Raw genomic sequence first — 21148 nt, forward strand, 5'->3', positions numbered from 1 at the left:
ACCTCTTTGAGCCATAGCTCTACTACTTTTTTTAGTGGGTAATTAGAGGAATTCCCTCATGAACTTTTCCTGATTGAGCTGGGAACCTTGATCCTCAGATTTCAGCTCCCTGAGTAGCTAGGATTACAGGCATGAGCTTACAGCACTCGGCTTGGAAAGTGTAACTTTTTAACAAGTTATTTTAGTATTACCTGAGAGTCCCATGTTATCTGTAAAATAAAGGAAAAATGAAACTAAGGTCCCTCTTCACAAAAGAGAAACTTTTACTTTCTTCCTCAAGAAAGTACCTTTATATGATGTTCTCAAATGAGTCAATCAATGCTCTTCACATTACTTTATCAGCAAGAGTCCAAGTGATTTATCTATTCAGCTATAAAACATTCCAAAGAAGGTAAAATGTACCAGAACATAGTAAGAAGAAAATGTAATTTAAACAACAAAAGCAGTAACTACCTAGAGATGTTATTTCTACTACCTTGCAAGAATCCCAACAGAGTAGTAAGAACTGCTGGGGCAGGATAGACAGAAAGTTCCTCTGCAAATGAGGAAATATGGAGCCACCCTGCTACTCTCTGTTTGAAGTAGAGGAGGTGGTGACCCAAGTCCTACGACTCAAACAGTGCATGCACTGCTCAGATCACATCTGTTCATCTGTGGAACTCAAGACACTTGGGAAGACATGCAGAAGAAAACAACTAGCTGCCTCTAGAAAGCAGAATATAGGAAAAAATGAAGAAAGAAAAATGGAAAAGCAAGTATCAAAGAAGGAAATCACTGTATTTTCTGAGGCAGCTACTGCATTCTACATTGGCACTGCATCAATAACCTTATTGTATGATCACACAATCCCAAAATATAGAAATAATATTACTTTTTGCACATCAAAAACACAATGAAAGTACACATTTGAGTGTTGATGGGTAATAGCCTTTCATCCTAGCTGCTCAAGAGTGAGATCTGAGATCATGGTTTGAAGCCAGCCAGGCCAAGAAAGTCCAAGAGACACCATCTCCAAAATAATTAGCCAAAGGCAGGATGGAGGGTGGTAGAGCAGCAGCCATAAGATAGCAAGCTGAGTGAGAGTATCAGTCACTGTGTTCAAACCCATAGAATCAGCAAAACAAACTAATTAAGTAATTGGTCCAATTTGGGACCCATGCTTTCCCTATCAGCACATTACACGTGAACACAGAGCCTTAACTTATGTGGCTGAGGGATGCCTTTATGTCTCAGAGGAAATGTTGGAATAATGGACAGATAAAGAGGTCTTGCAGGCTCTCGGGGCTTACATATAGGGCAAAGGTGGGTTTATGCCATTGTGGAACTACAACAAATGACCAGACTTAGAAATACATAAGAGCAAACACACAGTAGAAGAAAAAAAAAATCCTACACTGATGATACTGGTTGATCTTGTTGTCTGCCTGAAACCAAAGTGGCTCCTGCTCCTTGAGGGTTTCCTGGGCACAGTAAGCAGGAGCATATCATGAAGGTAGTGATAAATGCATCATTTACACATTAATCTGCTCCTGAACCAAGGACAAGTAAAATGGCATTTTTGTCACTTAAGCCTATAAATACCAGGACAAAACAATGAAATAAAAGTAACTTGTTTAGTAGGAAGAGAGTCATCAATACACTTAAGTATTTATGAGTGATGACAAGATGTCTGGTGTTTGTTACAAAATACTTCAAAGAAAAAATAACAGCATACTCTGACAAATGCTGAAGCTCAGTGACAGGTATACAGACAGGTGTTTATTACACTATTCTCGCTACTCTTGTGTATGGCACACAATTTTTCATGGAAAAATTTCATGTTTTAAAAGTCATCCAGACAACCTATAATGGACTTGAATTAGTTATATAAATAAGAAGGATTTTGTTTTTGTTTTTTGTTTTTTGCCAGTCCTGGAGATTGAACTCAGAGCCTAGGCACTGTCCCCGAGCTTCTTTTGCTCAGGGCTAGCACTCTACCACTTAAACGACAGTGCAACTTCTGGCTTTTTCTGTTTATGTGGTAATGAGGAATCGAACCCAGGGCTTCATGCATACAAGGCAAGCATTCTGCCACTAAGCCACATTCCCACTAAAAAGTAACTTTTTATATTTTTTATCAATATAGATTCCAAAATCAAATAGTAAATTATTAAAGTTGTATACAGTATTCTATTTGTGTATATTAGGGGAGGGGGCAATACTGAAGTTTGAACTCTGGACATCACACGTACTCATCAGACACACTATTGCTATCTCCAGCCCCTTTTTGGCAATGGTTATTTTTGAGGAAGGGGCTTACTTCCTGCTCTCAAGATCCTCAAATTTTATGCTTTCTGATATAGTTGGGATGATAGACATATATTGTGTTCAGCTTCTTCCAATGAAGAAGTGCTGGCCTGGAACCACAATCCTCCAACCTCAACTTCACACAAAGCTAGGGTGAGAGGCTAGAGCCACCATGCCCAGCTATAGGTGAGAAGGGTCTTGAGAACTCTTACTCCCATCTGGCCTCAAATCATGATGCTCCCATTGTCAGTCTCTCAAGTAGCTGGATGAGTCAGTGGTCACATATCCAATTATAGAAATGCTTTTAAATCATCTGGATGAATATGAAATTCAACTTTTTTCCCTCTTCCCTTCCATCCTTTCTTTTTCTTTCCTTTAAGTTCCAGAAGCAGAACCGATGACCTATTGGTTAAGCATATATTCAATCACTGAATAGTATCCTCAGTCTCAAGGTTTTCATTTAAATTTTGTAGCAATGAAGTCTTTGGTAGCAAGACAATCTTTTAAAAAGAATAGTAATGGGATTTGAACTCAGAGTTTTACATTGAGTAGGCAGTGCTCTAGCCCTTGAGTCACACATCCAAACATTTTGTTCTGGTTATTTTTGAGATAGTCTCAATTTTCTTTATTCCTTTTTACATTGCCGTTTACATTTTGTTATTTCTTTCCATTAAAGGCACAGAACCTATTGTTTACATTAGATGGTAAAACCAAAACCTTCCATGATAAACAAACATTAGAAGAATTCAAGATCACTAAACCAGCAATACAAAGAATTCTATCCTTTTTACATTGCCGTTTACATTTTGTTATTTCTTTCCATTAAAGGCACAGAACCTATTGTTTACATTAGATGGTAAAACCAAAACCTTCCATGATAAACAAACATTAGAAGAATTCAAGATCACTAAACCAGCAATACAAAGAATTCTATCTTAAAGGAAGGAATACAATCTGAAGAAAACAATCAAAATCAAAGAAACACATGAACACAGAACCTAAGAACTCATTAATAGAGAGCTACAAACCAGTTATTTCTAAAGAGTGAGTAATGAGTCATTTCTAAACCCTTTCCCAAGCCTATCAAGTGAAGTAGTCCAAAAAAGTATGAGAATAAGAGAAAAGGAAAATGTTTTCAAGGAGGACTCTCTACTAGTCACTGGTCACACACAGTGATTGCTCTGCATGAATTACATCTCATAGAAAAACTCAAAAACATCCTCAGCAGGTCAACTCATCCAAACCAAAAGCTGACTTTCATCAGCTACTGGGAGATGTGATACAAAGGGAAGCACAACTGTCTTCCCTGGTTAATGTCAACATAAGCCAGTTAAGAGTGCCATAAACAACACCATCAGGTAGGATCTATTACATCTACTTCAACCTTGTAAAATACATCACACTATTACTGATCATTTTATATTATTCTCTTGAAAAATGTTCCTTAAATGTTACTATCACTGGGTTCATGCCTGTAATCCTAGCTACTCAGGAGGCTGAGGATCTGAGAATCACTGTTTGAAGCCAGCCTGGGCAGGAAAGTCCACAAGTCTCTTATCTCCAGTTATCCTCAAAATAGTGTGAAGTAGAGCTGTGGCTCAAGTAGTAGAGCACTACCCTTGAGCAAAACAAGCTCAGAGACTGCACTGAGGCTCCTGAGTTCAAGTGCTAGGACCAGCACAGGAAGGAAGGGAGAGGGGGAGGGATAAGGAGGGATGAAGAGAGGAAGGGAGGGAGGGACAAAGAGAGGGAGGGAGGGGAGGGAGAGGAGGGAGGGAGGGAAAAAGGGAGGAAGGGTAGGAGAGAGAGAGGGAGGGAGGGAAAGAAGGAAGAAGGGAGGGAGGAAGAGAGGGAGGGAGGGAGGGAAGTCGGTAGATAGGTTGGTTACTATCTGATAACTATATTTTCTTTTACATGTTCTAATTTACTAATATTGTCTTTCTACCACAGATAACTTTTATGTCCTTTTCATCATGGGCCTTTCTGGGGAAAAAACATCTAAGGAACTGCCTCTTCATGCAGAAGAAGACTCTTCTAATCCTCAACACATACACATATTCTATCTCTTGTTGAGGCATAGCTACATCCTTCGATTATATCAGAATAATCTATTTCTCAAAAAGTAATTGGAAAACTTGAAACTGAAATTTTAATATACAGAAAAATCTTCTCCATGTTGTCACCTAACTCTACAAATAAAATCAAAATAGCACGTATTACTGTAGCAGAAATAAAGATTCCTGCCTTCTTTTCCCTGAATAGAGTGTTTTGCACAAGTCAATAACGATCACAACATAGAAGTCGGAAAAAGAATATAACCTTAATTTTATACTTTATTTCCTTGAAATTCAGTTATCATTAAACTGTTTTTTTTTTGTTGTTGTTGTTCTTTTTTTTTTAGAGAGAAAACAGTACAACATCTCTAGGATCTGTGAAAAAAGTGACAAGTCACAACCATAGAGAACTTACCTAGGAATGCAGGCTAGATATGAAATTAGTCTCCTGAGATCCTCCTGCCGTATTCTGTCATGATTGCTGCGAGCTGGAAATGTTAAAATAGGACCTCCACGCTTATCTCTACCACCTAAAGAAACAAAAATTGGGAACACTTAGGAAAAAATCAAGTTCACATAGAACTTTCTATATGCCATTATGAGCCCAACATCATTACTCAAAACTATGCCTAAATCAAATACACAGACAGAAGCATTGTGCAAAACCCACGAAACCTTGTGTCAATGGGAACAAAATGGGAATATTTTATGCCCCCATGAGACCTAGAGGAAAATCTGAGTTTTGAAAAACAAATAGAAAACATTACAGGTGGCCTTGCCTTTTTCTTACAATATGTTAGAGGAAACTCCTTTGTTTGGAAAGAACTTCATCCACAAAAACCACTCTTTGAGCCTTTTCTCTTTAATAATCATTTCTCTCCAGCCTTTCCTCTCTCTCTTTCCACTACTCTCCCATTCCCTTTCATTCTAAACTTTCTCTTTCCTACCAGCCAAATTAGGTTATCAGTCCTAAAAGAGAAAAAAAAAAAAAAATGTGCTTCAAACTTGACACTATAATGACGACCTTATATAAACTGGCATGGATAGCACCTATCAATGGACAAAGCCACACATTCATAAAACAGAGATGATAATGAGGAGAGAAGAGAGAGGGGAAGAAAGAGAGAAAGAGAGGGAATATACAAGAATTTTAAAGCAGAACTAGATTAGTAGAGGACTTGAGAAAAATTACATCATATACTAAAGAGTACAAACCTGAGTATTTGACCTTGACAGAAAAGCAGACACGTTTCTCATTAACATGTACACAATCCTAAGAAAGTTGAATTGGTAGCTAGGCAACAGTGGCTCACGCCTGCAATCCTAGCTACTCAGGAGGTTAAGATCTGAGAACTACCGTTCAAGCCAGTCTGGGCAGGAAAGTCTGTGAGACTCTTATCTCCAATAAACTACTCAGAAAAGGCCAGAAGGGGCATTGTGGCTCAAGTGGTAGAGCGCTACCCTTGAGCACAAAGAGGCTCAGGGACAGTGCTCTGGACTTGAATTCAAGCCCCAGGACAGGCCAAAAAAAAAAGGCTGAATTGGTATCACCAAACACTTGGTTAGAACTATTACTTTAATTGAAGTTAAGAAAATAAAAAAGGAAAATTTCACTTACTCAGGCAGATTCTCTATTTGTTTTTTAAACAAATATAAGATCTCAAACTTTGAGTTAAAAGTATGAAAGTCAACTATTTTCTGTACACCAGAAATGATCGCCAGAGATAAAAAGTATCAACAAAGGTTATTTCCTTTAGTAAGATCAAAAAATATGACCAGTAAGCATGAGGCAACAAATTCAATCCCAGGGAGGGAGGAAGGGAGGAATTATTCAGAAGCAGGGGATGCTAGTATTTTACCAGTGTAGATTTACAATTTTTTAGAATGATCACAGTAATGAAATGTAATTCTGATTATGAATGTTTAAAATGATTCATCTGTCATATTAAATCATATGATCTAAAAACAAGTGTTAAATGATTTGTAATGCAGAAGGTCAAGCATTCAAAGGGAACAATCCTAAATCACAGGTGCTGACAGATCTAGTTATGATGTCATGGGCTCCACTTGCTAATGAGATCTTCACAGCGACCCCATTAACGGGTTTAACATCCCAACTTCAATAAGATACTGAGTTTCCAAGAGTTAAAATAAAGACAGAGGGACTGATTGTGCAGCATTTGCACAGCCAAGTTCTCTGCCCTGAGCAACTGCTAATACAATTTCAAACTAGTGGCTTTAATCCCTTTTTCAAGCAATGAAATGTCAAAAGAGTAACTAAAGAAAGGGTTCGTGGTCATGTGGGGAGATAATACTAACATAATGGCTAGAAGATGATTAATAAGTAATCTCTAAATATATTATTTTTAGGGTAATCAATGTCTGTACCTTTTTAATACCTCTTATTCCAAAGACAATATTTATCATTTCCCCTTGTCTTCCACTCTTTACAAAACAGAATCTAATAAAAAACACTATATATCAAACACATTATAAAAATTTGAGTAATTGAAATGTAGCATTTCTCTCACTTTAGGTAAAGAGAAGAACAAACAGCATCTAACATTTTTTTTCTGGATCACCAATCTGAATTTTTTTTTTTTAGAAATTAAACTTAATGTTTGATTCCACAGAGAGAATAAATACCAATGGCCGGCATTAGACTTTCTTACAATACATGCAATGCATGCTTTACTACAGGTGCAGGAAGTAGAACCCAATTTCACCTGTAGTCCTAGCACTTGGGCAGCTAAGGCAGGAAGATTGCTTGAATATTTATATGGCTAAAATGAATGGTATATTCTCTATTTAATGGTCCATGAATCCTTTTCACATGCTAACTTCTCTGATTTTATCCGAGGTCTAGGACAGGCTGGGACCACTGAGGCTCCCCTAAATACTCTCAGGTTAAAATAAAAATTTTAGAAAGGATAAAATGCAGTTTTAATTTAGAGAGACATGATCTCTGAACTTCAGAGAGCCTAGAATCAATTCCAGAATGTCTATTAAAATTATACTTTTCCAAGATTTAAAATGGTTGTCAATGTCAAATGAGGTACCCAAATGAGAATAAAAAGCAGAGTTTTAAGTTTCAAGTTTGTGTTCCTTTACCTGAACTATTAAAAATAACGCTACAGGCCTAGCACTGGTGGCTCATGCCTGGAATCTTAGTTATTCAAGAGGCTGAGATCTGAGGATTGAAGTTCAAAGCCAGCCCAGGCAGAAAAATCTGTGCAACTCTTATTTCCAATTGCCAAAAGGCCAGAAATGGTGGTGTGGGTCAACGGTGCTGTGACAGAACACTAGCCTTAAGTACAAAAACTCAGGGAAAGACCCATGCCCTGAGTCCAAACCCTAGCACTGCTGGTAGAAAAGAATAAAGAGTAATGTCATACACCTTAAAAAGCTGGATTTAAATGGTATCCAAAGTTCATCTAACAGAAAAGAAACGCAGTGTTTAGATGGGGAGCATCGCCAGGCTCCCTAGCTCAGTGGCAGACTACCTGCCTGGAAAGTGTACGCAGTCCCCCCAAAAGACACAGGCCGGCGGTGGGAGTTAGAAAGCTAAAACTGTTCTTGAAAATTCACTCATATTAGGAACTTTTCAAAAAAATACAAATAATCAGTCTGCTTTTAATTTTGTGGGGGTTTCCTTCCCGCCTTCCTTTATCACACAAAATAATCAGCAAGAAGCTTATGCAATACAACTAGACAATTCTATCATGGGCTGTGTGGCAGCTCTTTGCTCAAAGCCAGTCCAAGTCCTTCCATCACTAATATTTCAAAATGACTCTGTCCTCATTTGTGGCCAATGCAAAACAAACCTTCTTACCAAATATATCCAACTTTAATTTAACCTTGCAGAACTTATAACTTCATTAAAGATTTATAACAAATTCTGGAATATTACTGGTTTTATTTCATTGATTAGTTATAAAAGGTAAAAAAGTTTCATGTTTGCCAGGAAATCAGATAAAAACATCACCTGTTAATAAAGTCTGTATTAACTAATAAAAGAATAAATGCAAATAAAATCCACTGATCTGAACATTCACATGTCTGCACATGTCCATTTAGTATGCTTAAGAAGACAGTGGAAGGGGCTGGGAAGGTGGCTCAGTGGTAGAGAGAGCGCTTGCCTTGCATGCCTGAGGTCCTGGGTTCGATTCCTCAGCACCACATAAGCAAAAAGAAAAAAGCCAAAAGTGGCGCTGTGGCTCAAGTGGTAGAGCGCTAGCCTTGAGCTGAAGAGCTGAGGGACAGCACTTAGGCCCAGAGTTCAGGCCCCACGACCGGACCCAAAAAAAAAGAAGACAATGGAACAACAGAGGTTTTGAAACCCATGAGCAAACAGAGAAGCAAAGCTCTCATTTTAAACCCATATTCAGCATGTGAAACAAAAAAGCCTGCAAGGGCTAGGAATGTAGCTTAGTGATAGAGTGCTTTGCCTTGCATGCCTGAAGTCCTGGGTTTGATTCCTCATTACCACATACACAGAAAAAGCTGGAAGTGGCACTGTGGTTCAAGTGGTAGAGCACTAGCCTTGAGCAAAAGAAGCTCAGGGACAGTGTCCAGGCCCTGAGTTCAAGCACCAGGTCTGGCAAAAAAGAAAAGAAAAAAGGCTGCAGAATTGGCTTTAAGCCTTCCCCACTAGTGCTTTAAGATTTAGAAGTACAGATTTGTGAGATTTGTGTGTGTGTGTGTGTGTGTGTGTGTTTGTGCGCACACGACACACACACACACACATGCTGCTGCTGGGGCTTGAATTTAGGGCCCGGGCTTTTGTGCATAAGACTGGTGCTCTACCACTTGAACCACAGCTCCATTTCCAGCTTTTATTTTATTTATTTATTTTTTTAATTTGTCAGTTATGGGGCTTGAACTCTGGGCCTGGGCGCTGTCCCTCAGCTCTTCAGCTCAAGGCTAGTGCTCTACCACTTGAGCCACAGCATCACTTCAGCCTTTCAAGTGATTAACTGGAGATAAGGGTCTCATGGGCTCTCCTGCCTGGGCTGGCTTTGAACCACGATCCTCAGATCTCAGCCTCCTGAGTAGTCAGGGTTACAAGCATGAGCCACTGGTGCCCAACTATTTCATTTTGGGGCAATTAATTGGAGATAAGAGTCTCATGAATTATCCTGTTCAGACTGGCTTTCAACTGCTATCTTCAGATCTCAGCCCCCAGAGTAGTTAAGATTATAGGAATGAACCATCAGTGCCCAGCAAAGTAGAGCCTTTTTAACTAACTTTGAATCTATCTATAAACTACAAAATTCATAAGCTGGCCTGAGCCTTATTCTGCAATGTTTCAGTAAATGATCAGAAAAAAGAAAATGAATACTACTTTTAAATTTCAGTATATTGCTATTACAAGCCAGGAATTTGTTTATTTTAACCAACTATTTCTAGCAATTGACTTATTATTTTCTCTTCATGAGCTTCTTACAACACTCTACTACTAACCTTGGAAATGCATTGTGAATTAGATTCACTGTCCCCAAATCATCAAGTGTTCTTTACTAGAGACCAAGAAATATTACAAACTAAAGCAATATTGGCAAAAATAGCATTGGAAGCCTCACCCTAAATGTATACCAAAACAATATGCCCAAAGAACATCCAAAACAAATGAAAGCAGATAGTAGTTATAAATTTTAAATGAAATATGTTCAATGTGGATATATCTATCAGATATGCAAAGAGTGCCTGTCTCAAAAAGATAAAAATCTGTCAAGGAAAAGGCATCCCTCAAGACTACTTAGGAACTGGGGCAATCTACAGATTCATTTCCTGATAAACCACAGCAGAAAACTCATGCAAACTTTTGTTTTGTAAGGTGTATTACAGAATAGCTATTCTGCTTGTTCCCATAGCCAAAAATCACCAAAACTTGCCCTGGTGTTCAGAGGAGTGGACTGTTCTGGTGCCCAGGAGACTACACTGGAATCTTATCTCCATACTGCTGAGGGTCAGGTCCAAAACTCAGGCTTCAACAGAAATAGAAGGTCTCAATTGCTAGAGATCATCAAGATTTTCTGGCTTGTGAAGTTGGTTCTAGGAACTCTAGGACCAGAGAGCTTTGAATAAGGAGCGTTCTGTGTGATTTTCCTCAGCTCCCAGAAGACAAGGCAACAAAAAGCTATAAATGATAAAGCTCAGAGATAAAACATCTAAGCCATGTACAGTCACACTCTTTTTTTATCACTGAGATGACTGACTTTTTTTTTTTTTTGGTACTAGTCTTGAGGATTGAACGCAGGACCTGAGCATTTTGCACAGGGTTAGCACTCTATTACTTCAAAGACAGCTTCACTGGTGGCTTTTTGGTGGTTAACTGGAAATAGGAGTCTCATGGACTTTTCTGCCCAGGTTGGCTTCAAACCACAATCTTCAGATCTCAGACTCCTGAGTAGTTCGGATTAAAGGAATGACTGGCTTTTAAAAAGCAGCTGTTAATTAACTGCTTGAACACAAAGACCAAATGTTTGTAAAAAGACAAACATAATTTGATCGTCTCATTTATGATATTCCCACTGGCTAGAAGAAAGTGTTTTCGGCAATAATTTCTCAGGAAAATACTATGAGAACAAAGCAGATAAAAACCCAATGAAATGCCAAGGTTTAATATGCTGTGGCAGGTAAGCTAGTTTAATATGTCAAACACACATGATGACAGAAAAATCAAATAAAAGCAGAAAGTCAAAGATTACCTGAGAGGTATGCAACTTTTTCCTTCAGAATTGGCAAAACATCCATAGCTTTCATCTCATCATTTTTCCGAAACCCTGAAATATACAAGGAGAAAATTATGTTACTGGGTTGCTTGAGTGACATTCATTAGCCAATGTATCCAGTGCCCCACTGCAACTTTCTTCATACCCACTAAGTCAACATAAAAGCATCTTAAATTCCACAAAAATCAGGCTATGTAGTAGACCTTTATTCTACTTTAACGCTGAGTAATGAGTTCTACACAAGTCCATAGGCTGGTGTCCCAAAACATTAATTTCTGACAATAAAAATTCTGATCTCAAAGCATCAGTCACAATCATTTACCTAATCCTCATTTTACTTTAGATTAATGTAGATACTGGCAAAGACATTTGCATTGCTTTGAAAAACTGCTATTTGTAGCACAGTAAACCCTCTAGAGGGAGCTCAATGCCTCCCCCTCTCAGGCTTTAGAGATGGTTAAAAATAAACCTGGCACAGAGGGTATTAGAAACAGCCAGGATGGGCCACTGTTCCCTCTTGGCTCATGGTTTAGGATATTCTCTTGGAAGTATTCCTAACAGAGGTAATCTAGGTTCAGAGATCTTCATCAAAACCAGTAACTATCATTGTTTACAAAATAATCTCTTGGAAAAATAAGACTACTTTCTCTACTTCTATTTTTCTGTTTTTACCAAATATTAAAAGAAAAACATCCAAAATGTTATCTTGATCACAACTATCACATGTATACTAGGGGAATAGAAAGCTAAACTAAAAGATGAGCTAGTGTTGTGCTTCTTCTGTGCCTGTAGGACCAGCCCTGACATCATAACATCCAAAAATGGTAACTGTCCAGATGTAGTAGTGTACACCTTCCCCAGCATTGGGGAAGTTTAGGCAGGAGGAACATGAGCTGAAGCTGAGACTGGACTAGAGAAACTCTAGCTCAACTTGAGAGTGACTTAAAGCATGGCACAGGGTACATGTTATTAGTTATTAGCAGGGCAAGGCCAGTGGAGCTATAAAAACAAGAACTGAAATAGAGGAGACATCCTACAAGGAAGGAGAGCCCAAATTCTGTTTATCAACTTGGCCAAGTCTACAGCTTTTCACTTAACATACAGTATACAGGGCAGAATCCAAGTACCACTAAAGATTAAATATTTTAAACAGAGATTCAAGTGGCTACCTACTGTAGGCCCAGAATTTGTAGCCCTGTCAAATTAGTTGCCTGATAAAGCAAACACACAAGCAAAACCAACACTTTGGGAAAGGCTATGCAGTCTCAGCAACACAGCATTCACATATGCAAATAATGATCGAATTATAAGCATGTGCCTAAGTTTTAAAACGTAAATCTGAGCCAGGTGTGGTGGCATATGCCTATAATTCTAACATTCAGGTGGAGGAGGAAGGACTACAAATTCAAGTCAAGAAAGTTCCAGAACTGCCTGAAACTATGCAGTGAGATCCTGTCACAAAATCATCATCATAATAATAAAAGGTCTCAGAGTTAGTAGCTCACAACTATAATCCTAACTACTCAGGAAAGTGAGATCTGAGATCAAAGTTTAAAGCTCGCCCAGGAAGACAAATCTATGAGATTCTTACTTCCAATTAACCAGCAAAAAAAAAAAAAAAAGCCAGAAATGGCTCAAGTAGTAAAGTGATAGCCTTGATGGGAAAAAGCCAAGTGAAAGTGTAAGGCCTTGAGTTCAATCCCCAGCACAGGCATAGGCACAGGCACTTGTGCAAACAGAATATGTGTATGTCCACAAAATCAATCTTACCTAGTAGGATTAACTGTAACACTACTCTCACCACAGACTTTACATCAAACATGTCCTGTTGGGGATGCTGAGACCCTGGGAGAGCCTTGTGGCACTTCCCGGCCATTTGCAGATGGGCTTGGCTCAGAGCTCAGGCTTCCTAGTCACCAAACCACAACAGTGGCTAATTATAGAAGGCAAAACATCTGAGCTGGGAGTTTTGTGATTTTTATCTCCAGGCTTCTTCAAAACTTTTGAATAGCCAGGCGCCAGTGGCCCACACCTGTAACCCTAGCTACTCAGGAGGCTGAGATCTGAGGACTGCAGTTTGAAAGTAGCCCAGGCAGGAAAGTCTGTGAGACTCTCATCTCCATTTAGTCACCAAAAAGCCAGAAGTGGAGCTGTGATTCAAATGGTAGACTGCTAGTCCTGTGCAAAAACAAAACAAAACAAAAAAAAAAAAACACCTCAGGGACAGTACCCAGGACCTGAGTTCAAGCTCCAGGACCAGCCCACAAAAAGAAGCAAAACAACAATAACAACCAACTTCTTTTTTTTCTTTTTTGGTCAGTTATAGGGCTTGAACTCAGGCCCTGGGCATTGTCCCTGAGCTCTTTTGCTCAAGGCTAGAGCTCTATCACTTTCAGCCACAGCACCACTTCCAACAACCAACTTCTGAATGGTTACAATATAGCATCAACAATTCATTGTCAACAATTGTAATTTAATGACTCTATCTACAACAACTGACTCTGCTTTGATTCCCTGAATAATGTAGCCAGTACCAGGGCAAATGCAAAAAGGACTAAATCCCATGACAGCCCTCAGAGAGAAAGTTGTTAATTATAAAACCAGACAGAATATTAAGTTTCACAAGTAGTACAACGTGCTAAAAGACCACTGCAAATGAGGAGACATCATATAAAAGAAGTAAGGAAGACACAGCTCTGACTACAGATCCCAACTTAAAAGTATTTCCCAAGAGGAGTCCCCTTCTGTTGCTCGGATGAGAATGTATACTCTCTCATTCCCACAAGCCCATAGCAAGGACATAGCCCAGCCCTCAGAGAAGTGTCATGACCAACTGCAGTCCTAGGCTCTATACTACAGAAACGTAGCCCCGTTTGCCAGTCTTAACCCCTCTGCAAGAAGAATGTTTTGTGCTGGCTCCAGTGTCTCAAGTCAATAATCCTAGGTACTCAGAAGGCTGAGTGAGCAGGGGGCCGAGATCTGACAGAAAGTCCAACAGACCTCATCTCCAATTAACTATGACAAATTGGAGGCATGATACAAGTAGCAGAAAGCCAATCATGAGCAAAAAAAGTGGAACAGAAGTTCAAGCCCAGTACAAAAAAACAAAAACAGAAACAAAAACAAAAAAATCACATGAGTATGTAATTTCAGTCATTTCAAAGCATTCTTGAGATTACTGATGGCTTTCTGAAGCACATCTGTTTAGCGATCCATAAGGGAGACTACAGAAATTGGAGGTGCTGTATTTGAGGCCACCCTACAGGAAGAATAACACAGTGACTCGAAAATAAGGTGAAGAAAGCAGAACTCAATTAAAAACATGAACTTCCGAGGCCCCTTTAAGAGCGACAGATTCACTCCCATGACCTTGCCTTTCGTTTAGTAGAGCTTCCGTTACTTACTCTATCCCAGCAGTCCCTTAATTTCACCTTCAAATAAAATAAGACTCAAAACCTTTCTACAAGAAAGGCACATATATCAGTGGTGTGGAAAGATTTGTGCTTTTATTGTGACATATGCATAGTCCAAATATAGGCAAGAAAATACATTCTTACCACTCCCAGTATTTTGCTGAGTATATCACAGAAAAAATATTAATTTTATTGCAATTGGTAAATAAAGCTTCTAAGACAGAAAAAAATTGAGAAGGAAGAAAAATAAAACAAGTCACACAAGGAGTTTGTGGCTACTATAGTAGTCATAAGTATAATATAATTCTAAAACTCATTTTCATTTTGTAAAAACAACTCAAGTACAAGACTCAAGAATCATGTATACATATCTAAGGGTTCATTTTCCTGACATCACATTATCTGACCTTTTCCGCTTGACTCATACATATACTAGATATTGCAAATAAGGGAAACCATGGGACCTATGTTTCTTTGGGCCTGGCTTACTTCACTTAATATAATTTTTTCCAAGTTTTTCCATTTCCTAACAAATGGGGCAATGTCATTCTTTCTGATGGAGGCATAGAATTCCATTGTGTATATATACCACATTGATCCAATCATCTATTGAGGGGATCTGGGTTGGTTCCATATCTTAGCTATGGTAAATAATGCTGCAATAAACATTGTTGTGCTGGTAGCTTTAGTGTGGTCTTGTTTGTAAACATTTGGATAAATGCCCAAAAGTGGGATTGCTGGGTCATAGGGGAGTTCCTATGTGAAGTTTTTTGAGGAACCTCCATACTGCTTTCCAAAGTGGTTGAACAAGTTTACATTCTTTCATGCATGTGTTTCTAACGCATTTATAAGATTATCTCTTTGTTGCTTTGTATGTCCCTCCCCCACAGTATAACCCCTGCTTTCACTATATTTGATGTCAGTATAACTTGTGGAGGAGATGGGGAAAAACCAGTTGTTTAAGGATATAGGTGGACCTGTTGCAACAATGAGAAGTACAAGTTGTCATGTCCAAAACAAGCTTTGCAACGTCGGTGCGGGGGAGGGGGGGGAAGGGGGAGAAAGGAGAAGGATTGGGATTGGGGGGAGGGGGGAGGCTGGGAAGGGATGTGAAGGGTAAACCAAAGGAGGAGGCTGCAATGCTTGGTAAGAAATGTACGCATTATCCTGCCCATGTAATTGTAACCCCTCTGTACAGTATGTTCACAAATAAAATTAAATTAAATTTAAAAAAAAAAAAGAATCATGTATAAGCACTAAAACTACATTAAATAAGGAGTGATAGGTGACAATGTTGTCAAGACACCATGTACTCGTATACTGTTTTATAGAATAGGAACTTCTTTGTACAACTACTTAAAGATATCATTCAAAAAAAACTACATTAAATACATCATACAAATTTGCAATAAAAAGCAAGACAAACTCATCTATAAAAGTTCCTCAGATCAAAAGGGCAGTTTCTGTTCCATGTCCTAGGAAACTATTTATGACAACAATGTATGGGTATAAAAATCTCCTTAAAAATAAAAAAATAAAAATTAATGGTTTCTTTGCTATCCCACCAGTTCTAGTTTATACAGCTGTTAAAACTAAACTTAAAATTATAAGGTTTTCTTGAATTGTGTGTTGAAGGATTCAGCTGTGCTTTCTCAGCCTATATTGCTTTTTACATATAGTCGTCTAACTTGTTTGCCTCAGCTAGCTCTGAACCCAATAACCCTCCTAGTCTCAGCCTCCTGAGTACCTAGAATTACAGATTTGAGCTACCAGCACTTAGCTAAAGACAAGCAAGGGTATAACTAGGCTAAATTGTTTTCTTCACAACCCCCTCCCCCACCACCAGTGATTTATTTTAGTATAACAGGGATAAAGTAGGTAGAAATAGAAAAAGAAAAATAGTTCATTCTCCCATGCAGGAAATGAGAATTAAAGACATAGATACTAAAGTTAGAATTCAGGGCTTTGCTCTTTGCTAGGCATGTGCTAAACCACTAAAACCATGTCCTACCCCCCCAGACTGATTCATGTATTTAAGAAGGAAAATTAATCTCCCTGCCCTGAGAGGGAATACTCCACACATTATTCTTCAACAATGAAAAATTCTACAGCTGAATCAATGGTTTGGAATGTATGATCTGACCCTCAGAGGCCGAGTCCATTTATTCCTGTTATGCTGTAAGGTGTTGCGCTGTTACTGGGTAAGTCCTTTTTTGAGCCACTCACTGAAGACTCACCAGGTCACTTCAGTGGAATCAGATTTTAAACCACAAACCAACAGAAAAAGAACCACCCTCCATCCAATGGTTTTATAATTTAAAAAGAAAAAGCAATAAGGAAGTATTTTCATAATGGACAAAAGCTTTTACATAGTACATTATCCCAATACTATTTTTCATCTTAGTAGTAAGAAAAAATTAAGATGAACTAAGAAGTAAATCAAATTTAATTTTTAATTTAACCTCAGGGTAAATGTTTTAATCTCATGTCTCCAAGACAATTAGCAGATTCAGTAATTTAAAATTTTCACACTCAAAGAGTGAAATGAGTTTGTTGTTGTTGTTTTTAGTAAAACAGTGCTATATTTTTTAAAGGGTTATTTCTTGACAAATTAAGGTTTGGAATAAATTAAGCCAGTCAATTGTTCTTTTTCATCTACAAGATGACAGCCAGCCCACAAAACTGTGCTCCTATCCATTTTCAAAATCTCTTTGCCTGTCAGCTACTCCTCATTTGTATTTACTAAGTGAGAAAACTAGCTATGGGAAAGACTAAAAAATTTTTTTAAATGACAACAAAAAACAAATCCTAGACATAAAAGCAGGCTGCAGCAGTAATATAAACGGGTTAAGATGGCATCAGCTTAAAACAACAAAAGAAACATTAAAAGTAAGATAGTATCTTCTTGGTAGTAATGTGTCTTTGGTGGCAACTGCTGAATTTTACTTATTAATGAGTAGGTATAAACTCCAAGAGTGCACACACTTCCGAACACAAAGAGCAGGGCTATAAACGTCTGTTCTGCCGGCCTTCCCCCCCCACTGCCCCCCCCCACATCCTATGCCTTCCTAGCTCCACATGCACATGCGCAGGAGGGTGACGTCACCCTCAAACCAGTGCTTCACTGCAGAGCCTGCAGGATTATGCTTGAGTGCAAGGAGGCAGCACATTTGTGCTATAAAGAGTTTTAATTGTTCCATCACCAAGACCAGTGATGTGAAGAAAGGATTTATTTAAAAATGAGCCTGGCTCTTCTACAAACACATCTGAAAGGAGAGAAACAAGGCTATATACATAGGGTATATATTTAAAAAATCAAAATATATAATAAAATACAAGCACAACTGACACAAGATTCATACAAAAATGAATTCGTCTTTCTATCAGGAACACAAGAATACCGATGGGTTGTGGCATTCATTTTTTTTTTACTTAATCCATTATGGGCTAACTAACCATCAGAATTTTTAATTTATCCCTTCACAAAACTTTATAAGTGGTTAAGGGAGTTAGGAAATTTCAATTTTAATGTCTTAGCAACAAAATATGAAGGACAAATCAAAATTGCCACTAAGACAAAAAAAGAAGTTTTGAACTATTACATCTATTCATTTTCACTGTACTCTCCTCTCACACATACACATACGTGCATGCATGCTCACACATGCACACACACACACACACACACACACACATCTATACATTTTAATTCTCTCCCCCTACTCACCCTCCCACTAAGACTGAATTTTAAACTCAGGGCCTTGTGTTTGTGGCCAAGTGTTCTACTATCCACTTTACCCACACCCTCGCTCTATTGCAGGTTTCTTAATGCAAACAAAATAATCTATAGATTTTTTTTTAAGTTTGGTATTTCAATTATGTACCAATTGAAGAGTCAAAAAAGTAGCATGAGAGAGAAGGCGTGACACTGTGTAAAAAGAAATATACTCTTTACCCTTCTGTTCATCACCTTCATAATAAAAATTGAAAAATAAATTAAAATATAGCATTATAAAGGCTGTATCTTCTTCTAGCATTATAAATTAATAAAGCACTGGTAGCTTAAATCTCTATTCCTAGCTACTAAGTCAGGAAGATAGTGGTTCTAGGCTGGCCCAAGCAAAAAGTTTTCGAGACTTCAAGTGCTAGATAGGACATGGGCGTGCGCACCCCCCCCCCCCCCACACACACACACACTATCCCAGCTACATAGAAGTCTGAGAAAGGGAGGAGCCAGCCATATTAAAAAAAAAAAAAACAACTTTATGAGACCCTGCATCAGCAGAAATGGCTATGTGTTGGTGGTATGTGCCTGTCACCCCAACAACAACAGGAAGGGCAAATGGAAGGATTGCAGTGCAGGCAAGTCTGGTCAAAAAGCAAGACCCTATCCCAAAATAACCAAAAAGGTGGGGGGACTAGACATGAGACTCAGGCTGTACAGTACCTGACTCTATAGCAAGACAAAGCCCTGAGTTAAAACTCCAGTACTAAAAAAAAAAATCCCAGTAGTGAGGGGGGAAGGAGGTAGGGGAGAAGCACATATGTAGAAGTGCCTTTCATCTTCACAGCCCCAAACCAGCACAAAGAAATGCAAAGAAAATTTACCCCTACAGTTGCCTTATGTCTACCTAATATGGTTGTAAATTCTGACAAAAGATGCCTTTGAGAAAAGTTCTTGAGGTTATATTCTGGGACCACACTCTAATCTACATATATCATGTATGTACACATAGAAAAACACATCATATGTGACTTTATATCTATAGAGATATAGATATAAAGCTGTAGAAATTTAGTTTGTACCAGTGATAAAATTTATACAACTTGATTTCTGTATTGAATGAGCTCATATCAAATTAATTAAGTTTGATTGCTAGATGAAATCATTTTATCATTACCTCACATAGTCTATTAATATATCATTGCCCTCGATCATGTAAGGAAACTTTTTTTAAACCTCGTGTCCACGTGTATTTTTTAAATGCAGATTGCTGTCTATTCTGTAAAAAAGTTATAGGAAATAAAGCTAGAATTCTCCCTTTCTTCTATACAATACCTTTAGTATTGTTATATACAGTGGAGGCTTTTACCAAGGAAGTGGCATAACTGGTGATAAAATAACTTCACTGTACACAGAGAAGACCCACAGGGGGTGGGGTGGAGGCTTGTACTAAAGGGTAACCCACAGTTCTGCTGAACTCTGTTTGGGAGAGGAACACAACCACTTCAACAACCAAGGAGGGAGCGGGGAAGAAGGAAGCCCTACAAGCTCCATAGCTCCACCTCTCTGCAGTCAGAGGTGTTTTCATCCAAGAATTGAGGGGTACACAGAAGTGAGTTAATCATGAGACTAATATTTGTTTGCAATTGCGCCGGAAGGCAAGGTGTAAGGCTAGAAATATGTACATGATCGTTTTCTATCATATGAACTGAACACAGCTATATCTAGGTATCATAAGTACTAATCTTTCTGAACATCAACACAGCTTCATAGTTCCACCCACAACCTTCTGCCAAGGTGCAGACCATAAGTACAAAGGATGGAGAATACACATAAAGCAAAGAGGCTGAGTCAAAGCATTCCAGTCAATTTCCAGATGATAAAGGGACTTAATAATCCCCAACTACATGAAGACTTGAGCTTAAAATTTGGATTACTCCATTATGAATACATTAATATCACCTTTTTTAGCCCTACTTCCTAGCCAGTCTTATATGCTAAACTTTAAACTCTGAATGTGTACCTGATCCTATCCAGGAGTGTCAGCAAAGGCAGGAAAGGTAGGGGCAAGTTCTAGTCACTGAAGTCCACCATTCTGTCCAAGAGACTTTCTCTCAAGGTGTCTCAGGGCTCATTAACAAAGGTCCATCAACCCCTTCTACCTTCAAGACATTGTGTAGATCAATTATCCATCCCTAGGAAAATGTAAATCTTTTTTTTTATTGTGAAAATACCGTACAGAGGGGTTACAATTACATGGGCAAGGTAATGAGTACATTTCTTATCAAGCATCGTTGCCTCCTCCCTCGTTTGAAAGTGTAAATCTTAATAAACTATGTAGTCGTCTATCTATGTAGTATAAACTATGTAAGTCTTAATAAACTATTAACAGGAGTAACCTGTGGGTACAGTTAAATTTAAATGTAATATTTAGAACCATTACATTTGCATATGGATCTAAGATTAGTTTCCTCTAAAGATTCAGCAAAATTAAGACATTACAGATATATTTTTGCTTTAAAAAAAACCTAAGGAAAATGCCACAACAGCAGAATTTTAAACTGAAAGGTTAAAAAATAATTCCTATTTCAGCTATCATATATTTAATTCCAACATAAAACTTAGCAAGAATATAGGTCTTTAACAACATCTAAGAATTTGGCAGAACTTTTTGTTAGCAAATCCCTTCAAGAAGCTATGAAGTGGGTTTTTATTCACTTGACAGTCATAAAGGACATATTTATAAACAGAGCTCCTTAAACTGTAGAGATTCCCCCCCTAAATATACATACAGCAAGTTCCTGATTCGAAGAAGCTTACTATGTAAAAAAAAATAAAACATGTATTAGACCAAGTAATGGCCTTAACTGTGTGCACAAACCAAGAAAAGTCTGATGGATAAATGTCCTACAAATACTTGTTAATGTTATTTATACA

At 38.2% G+C, this 21148-nt stretch overlaps 1 protein-coding gene across 2 annotated transcripts in view; it reads right to left on the reverse strand.

Moving 5' to 3' along the window:
- Window positions 1–21148, reverse strand: part of Trio (trio Rho guanine nucleotide exchange factor) — a 319531-nt gene that overhangs the window by 216574 nt on the left and 81809 nt on the right. For both annotated transcript variants that reach the window (XM_042695165.1, XM_042695166.1), the window contains exons 2-3: window positions 11051–11125; window positions 4756–4870 (exon numbers count right to left, since the gene is read on the reverse strand). In XM_042695165.1, the coding sequence (XP_042551099.1) occupies window positions 4756–4870; window positions 11051–11125 (190 nt within the window). The remainder of the gene's footprint in view (window positions 1–4755; window positions 4871–11050; window positions 11126–21148) is intronic.

This window comes from Dipodomys spectabilis, unplaced genomic scaffold, assembly GCF_019054845.1.
Source record: "Dipodomys spectabilis isolate Male_0828 unplaced genomic scaffold, ASM1905484v1 ptg000179l, whole genome shotgun sequence".
Taxonomy (NCBI): Eukaryota; Metazoa; Chordata; class Mammalia; order Rodentia; family Heteromyidae; genus Dipodomys; species Dipodomys spectabilis.